This window comes from Ochotona curzoniae, unplaced genomic scaffold (genome assembly GCF_017591425.1).
Source record: "Ochotona curzoniae isolate NIBS_2020 unplaced genomic scaffold, NIBS_Ocur_1.0 contig_4516, whole genome shotgun sequence".
Lineage (NCBI taxonomy): Eukaryota > Metazoa > Chordata > Mammalia > Lagomorpha > Ochotonidae > Ochotona > Ochotona curzoniae.
This window is the reverse complement of record NW_024466313.1, coordinates 3,779,316-3,796,969: the sequence shown is the minus strand read 5'-3', so window position 1 is coordinate 3,796,969 and position 17,654 is coordinate 3,779,316. Positions and strand designations below refer to the sequence as shown.

The 17,654-nt window shown below is 60.3% G+C and overlaps 3 protein-coding genes across 5 annotated transcripts in view; 2 read left to right on the top strand and 1 right to left on the bottom strand.

Annotated features, from left to right (window-relative positions):
* The window catches only part of TSPEAR (thrombospondin type laminin G domain and EAR repeats), a 116,535-nt gene that overhangs the window by 45,308 nt on the left and 53,573 nt on the right, over nucleotides 1-17,654 (top strand). The window lies entirely within an intron of this gene.
* LOC121160707 (keratin-associated protein 10-9-like) lies at nucleotides 3,320-4,045 on the bottom strand. The gene has a single exon (XM_040986733.1). It carries the CDS (start codon nucleotides 4,043-4,045, stop codon nucleotides 3,320-3,322), a length of 726 nt encoding a protein of 241 aa, XP_040842667.1.
* LOC121160710 (keratin-associated protein 10-2-like) lies at nucleotides 5,810-6,769 on the top strand. 3 transcript variants are annotated; one of them, XM_040986739.1, is made up of 3 exons: nucleotides 5,813-5,941; nucleotides 6,032-6,410; nucleotides 6,528-6,769. In XM_040986739.1, exons 1-3 carry the CDS (start codon nucleotides 5,813-5,815, stop codon nucleotides 6,767-6,769), a joined length of 750 nt encoding a protein of 249 aa, XP_040842673.1. The 3 variants fall into 3 exon arrangements, with proteins under 3 accessions (XP_040842672.1, XP_040842673.1, XP_040842671.1); XM_040986738.1 differs by having other exon boundaries at nucleotides 5,810-6,422; XM_040986737.1 differs by having other exon boundaries at nucleotides 5,813-6,309; nucleotides 6,550-6,769.

The window sequence follows — 17,654 nt, the reverse complement described above, 5'->3', positions numbered from 1 at the left end:
TTTATTAATTTTTATTGGAAAGGCAGGTTTACAAGAGGAGAGACAGAGAGAAGTCTTTGTGCTAGTTCTCTCCTCGTTCCCGGGCCACAGCAGGGAGCTGGTGTGAAGACAGGCAGCCGGGACACGAACCACGCCCGTGTGGGATCCGGGCGCGTGCAAGGCGAGGACTTGGCCATCGAGCTGCCGTGCCGGGCCCAGATGCTTTCAGTTGTAACGAAACAATCCGTTCGTCCTCTCGTGCGTCTCGCTTGCCTGACCGTTTCAGGAAGATTTCCCACGTGCTCCTCTTCATCTTTATTTCAGTTTGGCTTTGTCACGTCCTCACGGCCAGCCTGCTCTTACTGTGTGTGGGGGGTGCGCTGCGTGTCCACTGCACAGGCCAAGCCCAGCGGAGATGCTAGGACAACAGCCCAGCCAGTTAGCAATTCTGAGACGTGAGGGGGTGAGGGTGACCGCGGTCGCCTGCGGTGCGTCCCCACAGGCCCACCAACACTGCCCACCCGCTGAGCCCACGCGAGAGGGAGACCAGCGCGGCTGGCCCTCCTGCACCTGGCATTGGCACGAGGTCCCCGGGCCTCTCCGTGCTCGGCCTCGCTCTGGGAGATCCCCAACTGTGGCTGCTCTGAGTGCACCATGCCTCGTGGGCGGGCAGGCATCTCACCAGAGAGCGGCGTCCCTTCTCCAGGCGGTCCCCGTGCTGGCCTTGCCACCGTCCCCCGGCAGGTGTGGGGTTTCTGCGTTTCTCTGCATGAGAGCCAGCCCGGCAGGTGCAAAGGGCTGCTTCACCTTTCCCTGCTGGACACACACTGTGTTCTCCATGGAGCCGCTGGCTCTCCCATGCGTGTTTTCAGAAATGTTTGTCCAGGTGCTTCCTGAGTCAGTTTCCTTGCTTACCTCTGGGCATTGTCCTGGGGCGGCTGCAGTGTTGCAGTGTCCCCTCCAGGTTCTGGGCTGTGGCTCCTCCCTGTGTCCTGCCCCCTGGGTCTGCAGGCTGTGGCTCCTCCCTGTGGCCTGCCCCCTGGGTCTGCAGGCTGTGGCTCCTCCCTGTGGCCTGTCCCCTGGGTCTGCAGGCTGTGGCTCCTCCCTGTGGCCTGTCCCCTGGGTCTGCAGGCTGTGGCTCCTCCCTGCCCCCTGGGTCTGCAGGCCTGTGCAGCAGTGTCCCCGTTGCCTGCCAGTCGAATGCCACCTGCCAGTCTGATCTTGGCGCCTTGCTTCTGTAGTCGCGGGAAGTGTTCCGTGTCCCCAAGCTTCGTAGTTTGTCCTTACATTTGAGTCTTTACCATGTTTTGAGCCGAACTTTTCCTACAAGGTGACAAAAGGGCCGATTTCCTCCTCCCTGTAAATGTCCCCTTCCCAGGAGCGGCTCTGGTCCCTTGCCGTCCTCCTGGTGTCCTCGTCACAGCCGTGGACAGCACCTCTTGGGTTTGTTTCCGGGACTTCTCTCCGGTGGCTGCTCGGTGTCTGGGCTCCAGCAGCGTTGTAATACGTCCTGAAATCACAGTGCCATGCCTCCAGTTTTGTTCTTTTGCTCAATAGTTCTTTGACTTGGGGCTAGCACAGTGGCACAGCATGCTAATCCTCTGTCTTGTGGCACTGGCATCCCATGTCGCTGCCAGCTCAAGTCCTGGCAGCCCCGTTTCCCATCCAGCTCCCTGCTTGTGTCTTGGAAAAGCAGCAGAGGACGGCTCAAGTCCTCGGGTTCCTGCACCCACGTGGGAGACCTGGGAGAAGCTGCTGGCTCCTGGGTTCGGATCAGCTCAGCTCTGGCCTTTGCAGCCCTTTGCAGAGTGAGCTAATGGACAGAAGACCTTCTCTGTACCCCCTGCTGAAGCCAGGTGCCAGGAGCTCCTTCCAGGGCTCCTTTGTGGGTGGCAGGGCCCCAAGTCCCTGGGCTCTCACACAGATGTGTTAACAGGGAACTGGTTTGGAAACAGAGTGACTGGGACACGAGCTATTGCCCACGCAGGACGTCGGCATCAAGGGCGGGAACTTACAAACACGATGCTGGCCCCAGCGTGGCAAGCTGGCCAATGTTAACTATTCCAACACACGACATGAGGTGTTCTCCGTTTACTTAGGACTATTTTCTGTGTGTGGTTTATAATCGTTTCTACTCCACCTTGGGCTTCTTAGATCCTGTTATATCTTTCCGATATTTCTTCTTTGGATGCTGTTTGTTAGTATGCAAAGCTACTGGTAATTTTTTTAGAGGGAAAGAGAGAGGGACTGAGGGAAGGAGGGAGACCTTCTGTCTGGCTAGCAGTCCCTCCGCAGACGCCACGGCAGCCAGGCCTGGGTCAGGCCACGGCTGCAGCCGGGAGCTCCGTCCAGCTCTCCACGTCCGCTGCAGCTTCCCAGCTGTGCCCAGGATGGAAGCTGGACCGACCCGCAGGCAGGAGTTAGAGCAGGCACTGTGATGGTGCAGGTGCCGTCATGCAGCCTGCCCCCTCGCATTCCTGTGGCTCCGACCTGCTGTTTCAGCGATGCCACAGGCCAGGGTCAGCGCTTCTCTGGCCATCCCGCAGTGGTCAGGCAGGCCTCCTCTGTCCTGCTGTCTGTGGGCTTCAGGGCCTCCAGAGCCCCCTGGTGCCCAGGGGCGAGCCTGGTGCTCCCCTGTATGTGGAGCGTGTCTCAGCCAAGCTGCAGCGCAGTGCCGGGCTGGAGGCCACAGCCTCGGAGGGCAGCCCAGAGTGGAGGCAGCTGGCATCCTGAGCGCCTCCGGGAGCCCTGTGCCAGCCTCCGCCCAGCTCCTCGTCAGCCTCCACCCTCTCCCGAGAGAAAACTGAAGGAAGACAGATCAGACGGCGCCAGCCCTGGAGGGTGGCCTCCCCCGCCCCCGGCCATGGGCCTACGCCCTCATCACAGCTCAGTCCTTTAGACACCTGGCGGTCAGGCGGCCTGGGCCTCTCGGGAACCCCGCAGGGGCTGCGACGCGGCAGCACATGGGAGCGCCGTGCACAAGAAATGACAGAATGAAAATGGCCAGAGCTGTCAGGGAAAGGGGTTTATTGGGGGAAGAGTTCTGGAAATGGCACGTAGAGGGGAGGGGGAGACAGAGGCCTGCATGGAGGAAAGGCGTGGACCACAGCGGACCAAGGTACAGGGGTCACTCCACAGACGCACGAGCGGCTCACACCCCTGGCTTCTCCCCTGGCTGGGGTCACTGCACACCCATGGCTGGGGGCAGGGCTCATTGATTGGAGAAAGGTCAGCACTTAAGAAAATGGGGGGCTGCTCGCACGAGCCCAGAGCCACCACAGATGCTCAGGGCTGCAGAGGCAGGGAGCAGCCAGCCCTACAGGGACCTCAGTGAAGCCACTCAGCAGCAGGACGGGCAGGGGCAGGCGGGCTGGCAGAGCAGAGACACACAGGAGGCCGGGCAGCAGCAGCTGGGCTGGCAGCACGAGGCGGGGGCACAGCAGGAGGAGACGGGCACACAGCAGACAGGCTTGCAGCACACTGGCCTGCAGCAGAGGGTCACACAGCTGGACTCCTGGCAGGGGGAGGAGCCACAGCATGAGGGCTGGCAGCTAGACTGCTGGCAGCAGGAGGAGGAGCAGACAGGCACACAGCAGACAGGCTTGCAACACACGGGCTTGCAGCAGAGGGTCACACAGCTGGACTCCTGGCAGGGAGAGGAGCCACAGCATGAGGGCTGGCAGCTAGACTGCTGGCAGCAGGAGGAGCCCTCAGACTGGCACACTGGCACACAGCAGACAGGCTTGCAGCACACGGGCTTGCAGCAGAGGGTCACACAGCTGGACTCCTGGCATGGGGAGCAGCCACAGCATGAGGGCTGGCAGCTAGACTGCTGGCAGCAGGAGGAGGAGCAGACTGGCACACAGCAGACAGGCTTGCAGCACACGGGCTTGCAGCAGAGGGTCACACAGGAGGACGGGGCGCAGCAGCTGGGGGCACAGCAGGGCGGCTCGCAGCAGCTCTCTGGGCAGTCGTCCACCTGCCAGGAGTCGTGGGAAGCAGGCATGCAGATGTTGTTGCCGTAGCTGAGGTTGCTGGAGCAGACGGACATGGTGGAGGTGGCCATGGTGTGGTGAGGGTGGAGGGGCGTGTGCAGTGAGTGAGTGAGTGGCTGGTGGAGGTGTGAGTGTGTGGGGGCTCTCAGGCCCTCTGGCTTTTATACTGGTCCCAGCCCTGTCCCTGTTGCCCTGGCCTCTTCCCCTTCCTGCTAGAGTGGCTCCCGTGCCAACAGGGATGTTGATGGCACGCAGCTGTAAATGTCAGGTCTCCGGCGTCCCACATGTTGCCCTCGGGCTCTGGAAGAGCAAGTGTGTGCCAAGCTGGGATGCTGTGGTGTAGGGTGGCAGCAGGGTCCCCAAGCTGTCCTGCTGTGGGTGTGGTCTGGTCCCAGGTGTTTGAAGCCTGTGTTGCCGGTTCCCATGCGCGTCCCTGCTGGACCTGGTCTGCCGGCTGCTCTGTCCCTTGGTCCTGTCCTTGGCAGGATGCAATGGCTGAGCCTTACCGTGCGTTAGGGGAACCTCGCAGCCATTGGGCTTCTCCCTGCCTGCGGCCTGTGCCCTGGCAGACTGGCAGAGATGCCCGTGGACTTGAGCTGTCTGCACCTTCTCTCCCTGCCCCTCAGGCATCTAGGTCCAGGCGACAGGCTTCTTGCAGCCTCTCCAACCCTCCGGGCCAGCCCGAGTGTCCCCTCCCCCCTCGGTCCCAGGTCTGGGGCCCCGGCTGGCCCGTTCCTGTGTCTCTGGGTGACCAGGCCGGTTCCTTGCATCACCTCTGCATCCCTGGAACACAGCTCCTCAGACCACAGCGCTGCTGAGTTCCGAATGCCTCCCTTAGCGCCAGGGCGCTGGTGGGCCTCTGCAAAGGCCAGCTGCACACGGGGCAGCTCCGGAAGTGGCAGTGGGACCTGGAGGCCTGTCCAGCGGGCTGTAGCCCCACCAAGGAGGCCCCCAAGCCCTCCCCGTAGCAGGTGTCACTCCTCTGGGCAGGCATACCCTGAGCTGTCCCGGGGGCCTCTGTGTGAGAGTGCATGTGGTGTGGGCCCTGGTGTGGTCACTCACGCGTGGGAGGGTGGTTTCCCTGGGGGGGTGGGGGGACTTGAGAAGGGAAGGAGTGGGTGGGCCTGGGCACAGTCGGTAGGAGGCGGTGGGCAGCGGGTGACGCTGCAGCCTGACTCAGGCTGTGGACAGGCCTTTTCAGCCAGCAGCCAAGCAGGTGGCTGGGTCCTCAGAGGGGGCATTGCGCTCCTGGCACCAGAGCTGCACCCACGGCTCCAGGGCAGATCACGGGGAGGCTGGGATCAAAGAGAAAGCAAGGGTGGGCAGGGCTGCCATGGACAGATCGGGGCCGCCAAGCAACGCTCTGAGCTCATGAGGAAGACAGAGACCTGCAGTGCTCCACAGGGGCGAATCGGCCAAGGCAAGCACTCCCCACCACTGCCCTCCTTAACCTTTGCACTGGTCGGGGACTGACCCACAGGTGAGGGCCAAAGGCCTGTGTTTGAGGCCTGTGCGGGCCTGGCAGGAGGGGCCCCAGCAGGTGGGAGTATTCCTGGAGCCACCGGCACCGCCTCGGGACCCCCAGGACAGGAAGAGCCAGGAAACAGGATAGCTGGCAAGGGGAAGAGACAGCTGAAGCCACGCCACGGTGCACAACAACACCAGGCTGGACGAGCCCTGGGCAGATTCCAGCACAAACAAGTAGGAAGGAAGAAGTGAGCGCCCTGTCAGGACAACAAGAGCCCGGGGTGGATAAAAAGACGGGAGCCCTGAGCTGCTCACACACTCACTCAGCACACACTCACTGACAGCACAAGCCCCTCGAAACCACATCTACCATGTCCGTCTGCTCCAGCAACCTCAGCTACGGCAGCAACATCTGCATGCCCGCTTCCCACGACTCCTGGCAGGTGGACGACTGCCCAGAGAGCTGCTGCGAGCCACCCTGCTGTGCCCCCAGCTGCTGCGCCCCGTCCTCCTGTGTGACCCTCTGCTGCAAGCCCGTGTGCTGCAAGCCTGTCTGCTGTGTGCCAGTCTGCTCCTCCTCCTGCTGCCAGCAGTCTAGCTGCCAGCCCTCATGCTGTGGCTCCTCCCCCTGCCAGGAGTCCAGCTGTGTGACCCTCTGCTGCAAGCCTGTGTGTTGCAAGCCTGTCTGCTGTGTGCCAGTCTGCTCTGAGGGTTCCTCCTCCTGCTGCCAGCAGTCTAGCTGCCAGCCCTCATGCTGTGGCTCCTCTCCCTGCCAGGAGTCCTCCTGTGTGCCCCTCTGCTGCAAGCCTGTCTGCTGTGTGCCTGTCTGCTCCTCCTCCTGCTGCCAGCAGTCTAGCTGCCAGCCCTCGTGCTGTGGCTCCTCTCCCTGCCAGGAGTCCAGCTGTGTGACCCTCTGCTGCAAGCCCGTGTGCTGCAAGCCTGTCTGCTGTGTGCCTGTCTGCTCTGAGGGTTCCTCCTCCTGCTGCCAGCAGTCTAGCTGCCAGCCCTCATGCTGTGGCTCCTCTCCCTGCCAGGAGTCCAGCTACCTCTGCTGCAGGCCAGTGAGCTGCGTGCCCCTCTGCCCAGCACCCTCGTGCTGCCAGCCCAGCTGCTGCCCCTCATCCTGCTGCAGACCCTCCTCCAGCGTGTCCCTGCTCTGCCGCCCTGTGTGCAGACCCGCCTGCTGCGTGCCCGCCTCCTCCTGCTGTGCCCCTGCCTCCTGCTGCCAGCCCAGCTGCAGACCCTCCTCCAGCGTGTCCCTGCTCTGCCAGCCTGCCTGCTCCCGCCCGGCCTGCTGTGGCCTCTCCTCGGGCCAGTCCTGCTGCTGAGCAGCGTCCCTGGGCTCTGTCCTCCCACTCACCCCTCAGCCTGTGCTGCTGCAGGACAGGTCCCTGCCTGTCCACTGTGCTCACATCACACCTTCCTCCCGGTCTGCTGTCCTGCCCAGTGTCTGTGCCCTGGGTCACGTGGCCTTGACCTCACCTGTGGGCACTTCATGGTGCCCCAATAAACCGTCCTGACCCCAACTCCTTCCTCTGTTGGTTTGTGGTGGCAAGATTGGAGCAGATGCTTTCACCTGTGTTTTCGGGGTGTCCTGACTCGATCTGGAGGTCATGGGAGACATGCTTCACTCTTCTGGATGCGTCCCAGGGTGCGCCTTTGCCCATCTGTGTCCATGGCTCCCGAGACCCCCACAGTCACATGCTGGAGAGTGGGTGCTGCTGGCCCCGCACACACCTGTCCTTCATGGTAGCAGCCCGGAACTGTAGGGAATTGACCCCTCGCTGTTTCCTGGCTCTCCCGCTCACCCCAGGACTCTGCGCTGACCAGAACCCTGAGGCCTGCAGGGGGCAGCTCCAGGTACTGAGAGGTGCCCTGGGATGGGGCAGGAGGTGCAGGATCCCCTGGCCGGCAGTGCCCGGTGCCCTTTGGGCGAGCAGGACCACTGAGGCTAGGAGGCAGCCGTGACCTTGGAGACAGGTGCCAGTGGGGGACACAGCGTGCCCTGGACCCTCCCACAGCCGGAACCTGAGCGTGTCCGGGGAGGATAATGCACTTGGGACCCATTCAGAGTGGCCAGTCCATGCACTGAAGGCCCTGTGCTCGCCTGTGAGCAGAATCTGTCCAGCCGGGACTCTGCCACCCTGTGATCACCCATGGCCAGACCCCAGCCTACCCGTGTCTGCCGCCTTTACCCTCTAGCATTCACCACCTGCTGCGTTTAACCTCAGCCTTAGCAAGGTGCATACCCCGGCCGTCAGGCTGGCAGTCTGTCGGTTCCCCTGGGCGGTCAGCTCTGGTCGGGAGCGGTCTCCGCAGGTGGCCTCCCCGGCAGGCCGCACATTCCCTCAGTGCGGGGGCTGCCTCCCTTCCCAGCCCCCGCGTCCCTCGGCCTGAGCCTGCAGCACCGAGTGTCCTGGCTGTGGCGCGCCGGCCTAGAGAGCTGGGTGCTGTCCACGATTCTCTGTCGCGCCCACGTTTCTTATCGTCCGGCGATAAGAGGCAGACGCGAGTGAAGTCTTCTGCGGTAATCTTTATTGCACGCATCAGGATGAGGAGGAAAGGCTCAGACCCCGGCAGGCTGTCTGCTCTTATGTGCTGACTGGCCCCGCCTCCGCCGATGATAGGTCGGCGTCATGATTACGCAGGGTCCTGGGCGACTGGATTCGTCAGTCCCAGTGTTCATGCGCCGGCCACGCCTCAGCTCACTGGGCATGTGCTAGGCGCCTGCGCAGTACCACGAAAGCTACGTCACCAGGAACCAAGGTGTGGCTTTTCCGGCCGGCGCCATTTTGGGTACGGCATGTAGCCAGTACATGCAGATGCGGCTGGCAACATCTCCCTCCTTCTTATACAATAGAAAAATAAGCTGGTATGGGCCTGTCTTAGGTTGTAGACTCAAGGCGCACGATCCGTCATAGGGAGGCTGCGTAGCTTGACGTAGTCCCTGTCTTAGACCGATAATTGTCTGGGTCTATCTTACCCGTCATGGGCTACAACCGCGGTGGTTGTAAAGAGCAATGTCTCGACAAGGCAGTTATAAGAGCGACTACCCTCTCGCGTGCAATGGACAAGTCCTGCGAGGTGCAAGGGCTAGTCAGGTGCATCATGCTCGAACTCAGTGCAATGCCATAATGGCCTGAGGTGCAGGAGCCATGATGTCCATGCTCTTAACTAAGCCTGTTGAAGCATGCTCAACCATACCATGGGGTAGTCACCATTCTGCATGGCTAGTAGGGCTTGATGTATTGCCACACGATCTCGCTGAGCACGGTGTCTCAGACGACACAGGAAAAAAAAGGCATAAGGCACAGCCTGTACATAAGAGCAGAATCAGCACAACCACTCCCACCCATTCCTTAATATGGGAAGTGATGTTCCAAATCCAAGTGGCCAGGGTTTCATCAACCACAGGATCCACCCGTGTAGAATTAATCTGGACAATGGCAATTCTCAAGTCAGACTGTAGAATATCAAATTCTCTCGTCCAGTTTCTTAAAAGGTGAGAAGAAAGCTGGCAGGAAAGATTAGCAGCCGTTGCCTTGTGCAAGCGTTCCAGCGGTTGCAGAAACGTCAGAAGGCGGTGATGGACAGGAACGAGTCAATCGAGCTGGAACCCAAACTGGAACTGGGGCGTCCTGTGGAAACACACAAATGGCTCCTCGAGCCTGCCTAATAACTGGGTCTGGGCCCTTCCATTTGGACTCCAGAACATCCTTCCACTTGACCCAAGATTGCTCCTGCGCCATCTTGAGGGAATGACGATCTGCAGCACTGAGGCCTTGCTCATCCAGCTGTAAAAAATTGATGGTGAAGAGAGCCAGGGCTAGAGTGGCCCGAGGGCTCTGACTGGCGAGGCCAAGTGATTCCCAGGTGGTTTTTTGTTTTTGTAACAATTCCTTAATAGAGCGATGAGCACGTTCGATTATCCCCTGACCTTGTGGATTATAAGGAATGCCAGTCACTAATTTGACGCCCAGTTTCTGCATTACACGTGCCACAAAATCAGCAAAGGGCTCATCCGGCTCCTGCTTAACCTGTGTGATGCCCAGTTTCTCTTGCCCTTTAAGTGAAAGAGCCTTCCAAGCCTTTATAGCTGCAGCAGAGATCTGGGTATACACTGGCCATGGATAGCTATTTTGATCATCAGAGTATTGGCCTTGTCCGGAAAGCATATTATAAGACCACGTCAAAGCATCACCGCCGCGCTGTTGGTTTGCCCGGGCGGTCTCAGCCAAAAGCTCCTGCCATAATCCCTTCCAATTTAGATATGATCCCATATTAGGGAGAACAGCCTTCACCACAAATTGCCAATCAGAGGGAGTCATATTCATTCCCCCCATACGTTCTAACAGGGACAATGTATAATTGGCGTGAAGACCATATTGCTTTACAGACATGGCCAATTCTTGCACTAATGCTGCATCTACCTGTCTGTAAACTCTTTCCCTTTCTTCTTCTAAGACAGGGTACATATTTTGAAGTTCCCGGCACGTGGCTGTATCGATGAAGGAAGAGCCAGCACCATAACTCATGGGCGGGGCAGATGGTGTCACAGGAGGAGGAGCCATTGATGAAATGGCTCCAGAGTCCTGAGGCCATGGGCCGAGCATGGCCGGCGCAGTAGCACCGCCATTCTCTTTCCTCTCCTTTTCTGATCCTCGTCTGTTTCCTGCAGGTTTACGTTCTAAGCGCCTATCCCACTTGTACCCTTCCTCAGCGTCGGAAGTCTCTGAACTTGATGAGGAAGATCCTGCTTTCAATTTCACATTTCTGTTTTGTTTCAAACCGGTTCTCCTCTCCCGCTCTGTTTCTGAGAGACTATCCTGGGCAGACTGAAGGGCTTTGTCACTCTCTCTGACCGCTCCCTTAAGGAGGGCATAAACCGTCTGCAAAAATTTCACCAGAGAGACCTGTGCGTCCATGTCTATAACCAGAAGAGGTGGCTCCTATACCTCCGATTTATGCTCCTAGTCACCCGAAAGTTCTCCCTCTCAGAGCTCCTTACCTGTCTTATGGCCGCAGTTCTGACTTCGTCCCATTCAAAACGGGAGGCCCCCTCCATGTCCCGGGTTTCGGCACCAGTTGTCGCGCCCACGTTTCTTATCGTCCGGCGATAAGAGGCAGACGCGAGTGAAGTCTTCTGCGGTAATCTTTATTGCGCGCATCAGGATGAGGAGGAAAGGCTCAGACCCCGGCAGGCTGTCTGCTCTTATGTGCTGACTGGCCCCGCCTCCACCGATGATAGGTCGGCGTCATGATTACGCAGGGTCCTGGGCGACTGGATTCGTCAGTCCCAGTGTTCATGCGCCGGCCACGCCTCAGCTCACTGGGCATGTGCTAGGCGCCTGCGCAGTACCACGAAAGCTACGTCACCAGGAACCAAGGTGTGGCTTTTCCGGCCGGCGCCATTTTGGGTACGGCATGTAGCCAGTACATGCAGATGCGGCTGGCAACAATTCTCCCCCCCATGCTGGCTTCCAGGGGATTCTCGGGGTTCAGATCCAGCTCTGCAATCCCTCTGACTTCTGTGAGGACGCTGTGAGGGTCCTGCTCCGTGAGGTGGGGGAGCTGCCACGGCTGGCGAACTGGAGCTGTGCCCTTCTGTTGAGCCGTGGCGTGAGGTCCCTTCCGGCTGCTCAGTGCTCTGCTCCTCCAGGCGCCTGGCACTGACCACCACGAGGCCTTGACCTCCAGCCGGAGGCGTGTTCCAACTCCGTTCTCTTTTGTGACTGTTGGCCGCTCTGTCCTGTTTCCACATACCGTTACATCAGACCTCTGGAAGGCGGAGTTACAGTGAGAGCGCGAGACACAGATCGCTCCCAGAACGGCCACTGTGGCCAGAGCTGGCCAGGCCGAAGCCGAGGCTCTCCCTCAGAGGTGCAGGGGGTCCAGCCCTCGGGCCGTTCTCTGCTGCCTCCCAAAGAGCTGGGCTGGCCCTGGAGCAGCCAGGGCTCCGTCCAGTACCCACACGGGATGTCGGCACTGCTGCGATGATTTGGCAGCAGCCCAATGCCAGGCCCAGCCCCCCCCACATGTTGATTCGTTTGGAGAAGATTGATTTAACAAAAATTAAGCCTCTTGATCTGCGAGTGAGACACACGACTCGGAGATTCGCAGCTCCTGTCTTGCACACACAGACATTGGAGTAGCCAGGTTAACTTACAGAGGACTACCCAAGGCAGAGACTTGCTCAAGTCCCGGGCCAGCGTCATGGCATAGCCAGCAAAGCTGCCACCTGTCATGCCGGCATCCCAGATGGGCACCAGTTCCAGTTCTGGCTGCTCCACTTCTGACCAGCTCCTGGGAAAGCAGTCTAGCATGCCCCAGGTGCACCCGGGTGGGAGGCCCAGCTGAGGTATCTGGCTTCTGGTGTGCCCATGTGGGAGACCCAGTTGAGACTCCTGGCTTTGGCCCTGAGTCTAAGGTTTCTGGTTTTGAGCTTCTGAGAGACACAAGGGCCACTCCGGCTGCTTTGAGGTGAATCCTGGTTGACCCAGAACAATCACCTGTTCTTGGATGCAGAGCAGCACAGGGCCTGGGCATGGGGCAGGAGCTGGCCCAGAGAGGGAGCAGGCCTCACTGCAGCACGTGCCAGCCCGTTCTGGCGCATGGCAGCCCTGCCCCCGCAGCTCTCCAGGGGGCAGCTTGTAATTGCGATGATGTCATTTGTCCTTCTTGGCCTGCCCTTGTTTCTGCCTTCAACACTGTGGCAGAAGCCACAGCAACCCACCTCTCCTGTATTCTAGGCTCTGCAAAATTAGTAGCCCGTGGACACCCACGCACAGGGCCACCTCCCAGACACACTGGGTGGCTCCGTGAGACCCCGGCCGGAGGTGGGCAGAAAACCCTGCATGCCAGGGAACAGCCCACCCTCCCAGGTCGCGGGGTCCCGGGGAATCAGCTCCACGGCACCCCCTGAGCAGCCGCACGCTTCTTACAGGCACGTGGACACATGTGGCCTTCTCCCCTGTGCTTCAAACTCCGTTTCCAAGCCTTTTCCCTCCTCCCCTCCACACACTCCCACACCCTCACCCCACTCCCACCAGTCTACTTCCTCGCGGGACCCTCAGGGAAGCAGTCGTGGGGCAGCCAGCTTTCCTGCTCCATGCACGTAAGCGTGGTCTCCTCCGGCCACTCTGAGACACCCCATGCCCTTGGTCCCCGGGGCGTGAGGCTGGCCTACACCTGCCACATGCCTGGCCCGCCCTCCCACCCCCCAGCTTCCCAGCCTGCCCGCATGGTCACCCAGCCACACACTGCTCCTGTTTCAGGTGTGGCCATGGGGACACCCAGCCCTCTTGGCCCTTTCTCAGGCTCATGATGTGCTGCGGGCCTGGCAAGTACAGGGCCACATCATGGAGTCAAGGGGCACGCTGGCTCAGGGACACACTGCGGCCAGGTACCTGGGGGCTCCCTCCTTGCATAGTCAGTGGGATTCTTTTGGGGTAGTGGAGGTTTCAGAGGGCTCTCTCTACATCCCAAGAACGGTTTAGGTTTGTCCTATTAGCATCAACCCCTGGGGGCTAGAGGCTGGCTTTGTGGCATAGTGGATGAGGCTACCACCTGCAGGGCAGCCACTCCCTGGGCGCAGTGGTTTGAGTCCAGCTCTACTTCCGATCCAGCTCCCTGCTCGTGGCCTGGGAGGGCAGCAGAGCAGGCCTGAGCCCTTGGGCCCCTGCACCCATGTGAGAGACCTGGAAGAGACTGCTGGTTTCAGACTGGCTCAGCTCCCAACGTTACAACAAATGGGAAGCCAGTGAAAAGACAGACAATCTCTCTCTGCTTTTCAAGTAAATAAATAAGCTTTTACTACGGACCGTGGGCTTCGAGCTGCCCTGTGCGTGCGCGCAGCGCCCTGTGTGTGTTCTGTTAGCTCGTCCTGCACTTTCTTTGTAAATATTCTAGCCAGTGTTGGCTCATGACCTGGTGTCCCGCCGCTTAACAGATCTCTCCCACGCGGCCGGCACTCCCTGGGCACGTGGCCAGGCGGTCTGGGACAGCGAGGGGCAGGTGCGGCCACACGCACACTGCCGCCTCACTCTGGTGGTGCCGGAATCTTGCCCCGGAACGGGACAGTTACCCCCCCAGGCTGGCTTTCAGCAGGTTTATATTTTCAAACACACAGATGTCAAATTTCACCGCGTCCCTCTTCAGCTGGTTGAACTGGTCCCCGCCCTTTGAGAACACAGCACGGTGTATGGGTTGGACTTTGGAAATGTTACAGCCACCTAACATGTCAGAGACAGCCTGAGTCCGTGGAAATGACAATCAGCTAACCCAACGGGCTTCAAAGGTGCGTGGAAAATGAAAAGTAATTTATTTTGGTGCAAAATAAGTTGCACCAACGGTGGCCGGAGAAGGGCGGAGTTCGCCTCCAACCACACCCGGAACGGGTGGCGGAATTCTGGCGGGTCCCTCAGGCTGTGAGACCACCGTTGCACCAATGAGGGACACAGACCCGTATCCCCCCAGCAGTAACGGCCGAGGCGACCCCCGTTTTGGCTTCCGTGTCAAGGAGAGTGTAAAGCCCCTCCCGTCTCCTCCGTGCTCTTCCTCTGCAGCTCACTCCTCGTCCGTCTCCTGCGCGGGGAAGGGAAGCCGTGACCGTGGCTCCCTGAGATCAAGGCCGTCTCAAGGCTTTCGTGCTCGGCCAAGGTGTTCCTCCCCTGTGCTCAGTGAGTCTAACGTTTTGGCCAGCGTGAATGTAACACCATCCGCCCTCGCTCCGCTCCTAGCACGTGCTCTGCACAAACTCCTGAACTCTGCTTGAACAACGCCGGGTCCGAGTGGCTCCTTTCTTAGGGAAGTCTTGTGTCTTCATGAAGTCAGAAATGTGCAGCTTCCTTTCAATGTCCTTGCCAGACTTTCATACTGGTGTCATGCCGGTCTCATAAAATCAGCTGAGAAGGTTTCTTCCATCCATTATTTTTTGGAAAGTTTGGGGAATGTTGGTATTATTTCATCCGTCCTTGCACGGTGGAAGTCAACAACAAAGCCGTGTGATTGGTGCTTTCTTTGCTGGAGGTGTTTTAGCTATGAACTCGAGTTCTGATTAATAGAGGCCACTCAGGTCTGGCACGGTAGCATGATAGGCCAATCCTCTGCCTGTGGCTGCCTCCCCGCTGCCCCGGCCTCCCCGCTGTCCCGGCCTCCCCGCTGTCCCGGCCTCCCCGCTGCCCCGGCCTCCCCGCTGTCCCGGCCTCCCCGCTGCCCCGGCCTCCCCGCTGCCCCGGCCTCCCTGCTGCCCCGGCCTCCCCGCTGTCCCGGCCTCCCCGCTGCCCCGGCCTCCCCGCTGTCCCGGCCTCCCCGCTGCCCCGGCCTCCCCGTTGCCCCGGCCTCCCCGCTGCCCCGGCCTCCCCGCTGCCCCGGCCTCCCCGCTGTCCCGGCCTCCCCGCTGCCCCGGCCTCCCCGCTGCTCTGGCCTCCCCGCTGCCCCGGCCTCCCCGCTGCCCCGGCCTCCCTGCCATCCTCCTGTTGGGTTTCACTTGGGCACGGTGCCACACGGCCCGGCTCTTCCTGTGTCTCTGGCCGGGTTTGGACCCGCCCTGTGCTGCTCCGCCAGCTTGCCGGGGAGAGGGCTCCCTGGCCCCGGGCTTGAGGTCTCTTCCCACCACAGAGGCGGTGGCAGCTGGCCTCTGTTCTCTGCCCGTGGGGCTGCGTCCGCCGCGTTGTCACGTGTGATCTATTTTAATTTGATTAGAGTGTTTCTGTTAAGGTTTCCCTCGTGTTTGTGGTTATAGTAAAGCATGTGGTTTAATTTCCAAGTATTTTACAATCACGCACATATCTTTCGTTGACGATTTTGATTCTGTTGTATGTGATGCACTCTGCTGCTGGCCGGGTGGCTCACATCCTCGGGCCTCCAGCTGGCCGCCTCCTCGGGCTGACTTCCCTTCTCCCGCACCTTGCCCTCAGCGTGCCCTCAGACACTGCCATGCCCTGGGAGGCTGTTTGTCCTGCACCTTGCCCTCAGCGTGCCCTCAGACACTGCCACGGCCCGGGAGGCTGTTTCAGGATGTTCTCTTCCGCCTCGCTTCTGGTTTGGCTCAATTCCGACGTTCAAGTTCACTGATCTTTCGTGCTTTGTCAAATGGGAGGGGTCCAGAATCCAAGAGGTGTCGCTCATAAACCTGAGCCAAACTGCTCAGAAGTCCAGCAGGGAGCGATGCCAGCCTTTAGCTCCAGCTGGGCCTGAGGGAGGCCAGTGGGTCACCTGCCACCCCGGCCACAGCAAGCAAGGCTGGGCGGCGAGTCCAGCTGCTCAGTGGGTGTCCGGGTGCCTCTCCACCAGGCCTGATTTAAGATGCCCACGCTAGGGGTGCGAGCAGGGGCTGCCCCCAGGCCATGCTGGGTGGTAGGCGGTTCCTTCCTGGGGTGGGGGTTAGCAGCCTTTCCTGCTGCAGCCTCCTCTCCTTTGAGGTTTTTCATGCTTGGTTCTCGACTTTGTGTGGCCACTGCCGCAGCCCCTGGACGGCTGACCCCCTGGCGCAGCACTTTGGGGTCTGCTCCGGGTGGCCATTCCGGCCCTTGGGTGTGAGTTGCACTTTGCTCTTGGTCCTGTGTCTGGTGGGACCCTGGCTTCTCACTCTTCCGTTAAAGAGTGCTGGGCCCATGGTGCAGGAACCTGCCAAGCCGCCCAAGCTCCCAGGCTCACTCAGGAGCCATGCTGGGGCCGGTCACCCTCCAGGGGGCCACGCTAAACACTTCAGGGGCTGTAACAGTCTCTCTCTGGGTGTTTGAAACAGTCTCCTGGCTGAGGACCACATGGCTCAGCCTGGGAGAGAGGGCACGGGAGCGCTGCCCTTTGTCCCAGACCCTGAGGAGGTCAAAGGGCAGGGGGCAGCACGCTGTGGGTCTCTGGGTCACGTGCTGCTCAGCAGGGTCAACCTCCAGACTCAAGACATTTCCCCCTCTGTCTTAAGATTTATTTATTTATATTGAGAAGGATCAGGGTCAGGGTTTAGGGTTAGGGTCAGGGTCAGGGTTTAGGGTTAGGGTCAGGGTCAGAGTTAAGATTATAGTACCAGAGAAGTCGAGCGGAAGAGACAAAGATCTTCCATCCACTGGTTCACTCCGCAAATGGCTGCAACAGCTGCAGTTGATCGGAAGCCAGGAGCATCTTCCAGGTCTCCCACATGCAGGACTCAAGGACTGGGCCATCCTCTGCTGCTTTTCTGGGCCCCAAGCAGGGAGCTGGACCAGAGTAGAGCAGCCGGGACTCAAACCGGTGCCTATATGGCTGCCTGTGCCACAGCTGGAGGCTTAGCATGCTGTGCCACAATGCCAGCCCAGGATGTTTCTCTCCCCTGGCTCTTTGTTTTGTTGCCAATCAGGTGAGAACCCAGAGAATGTCTTTGCAAATGAAAGAACCACTAGGATGCGTCCCTGGGCTGGACCAACTGCGGTGGGCAATGGTCCACACGCTGCTGAACAGTACGGCTGATGCCACTGTCACGGGTGGGCTGTGCCCTCGGGCTGCTCTGATGCCCGGGTTCTGAGGTGCGGAGGGCATCTCCGGCCCCTGCTCTGGTGTCCAGGCTCTGCAGGGGGGCGGACATTTCCTGGTGCCTGGGTCAGTGTTAGGGTTAGGGGCTCTGCAGCAGGGGGGCGGGCGTCCCTGGCCCCTGCCCTGGTGTCCAGGCTCTGCAGGGGGAGAGGGGGCGTCCCTGGCCCCTGCCCTGGTGTCCAGGCTCTGCAGGGGGAGAGGGGGCGTCCCTGGCCCCTGCCCTGGCGTCCAGGCTCTGCAGGGGGAGAGGGGGCGTCCCTGGCCCCTGCCCTGGCGTCCAGGCTCTGCAGGGGGAGAGGGGGCGTCCCTGGCCCCTGCCCTGGCGTCCAGGCTCTGCAGGGGGAGAGGGGGCGTCCCTGGCCCCTGCCCTGGTGCCTTCTTGGTTTCATAATCAGTGGGCTGAGAGCAGCATCTCCTCCCATGGCACCCACCAGCGCCATCCAAACAGAACTTGGAATATTTCATGAAGTGCCCAGTGGCCACCACCCTGGCCTCCTGCGCTCGTTACTCCAAGTGTGCACGCATGCTTGCCAGAGTTGCCAACCTGTGCCCACACCATAAGGACAGGCTCAACCCTGTGACCAGGCTCTGGCTGCCAGCCACCTCTTCGGGCAACCCACATGTGTGGGAGGCCAGCAGGACCCAGAAGGTTCCCCAGGCAGAGGATCCAGGTCAGGTGGAAGGAAGAGGCGCCATGTGGCCACT

Coding starts and splice junctions, on each gene's coding strand:
- LOC121160707 (XM_040986733.1), bottom strand. CDS start 4,045: ATGGCCACCTCCACCATGTCCGTCTGCTCCAGCAACCTCAGCTACGGC.
- LOC121160710 (XM_040986738.1), top strand. CDS start 5,813: ATGTCCGTCTGCTCCAGCAACCTCAGCTACGGCAGCAACATCTGCATG. Junction 6,423..6,527: donor CTCTGAGGGTTCCTCCTCCT/GCTGCCAGCAGT, acceptor CCCTCTGCCCAG/CACCCTCGTGCTGCCAGCCC.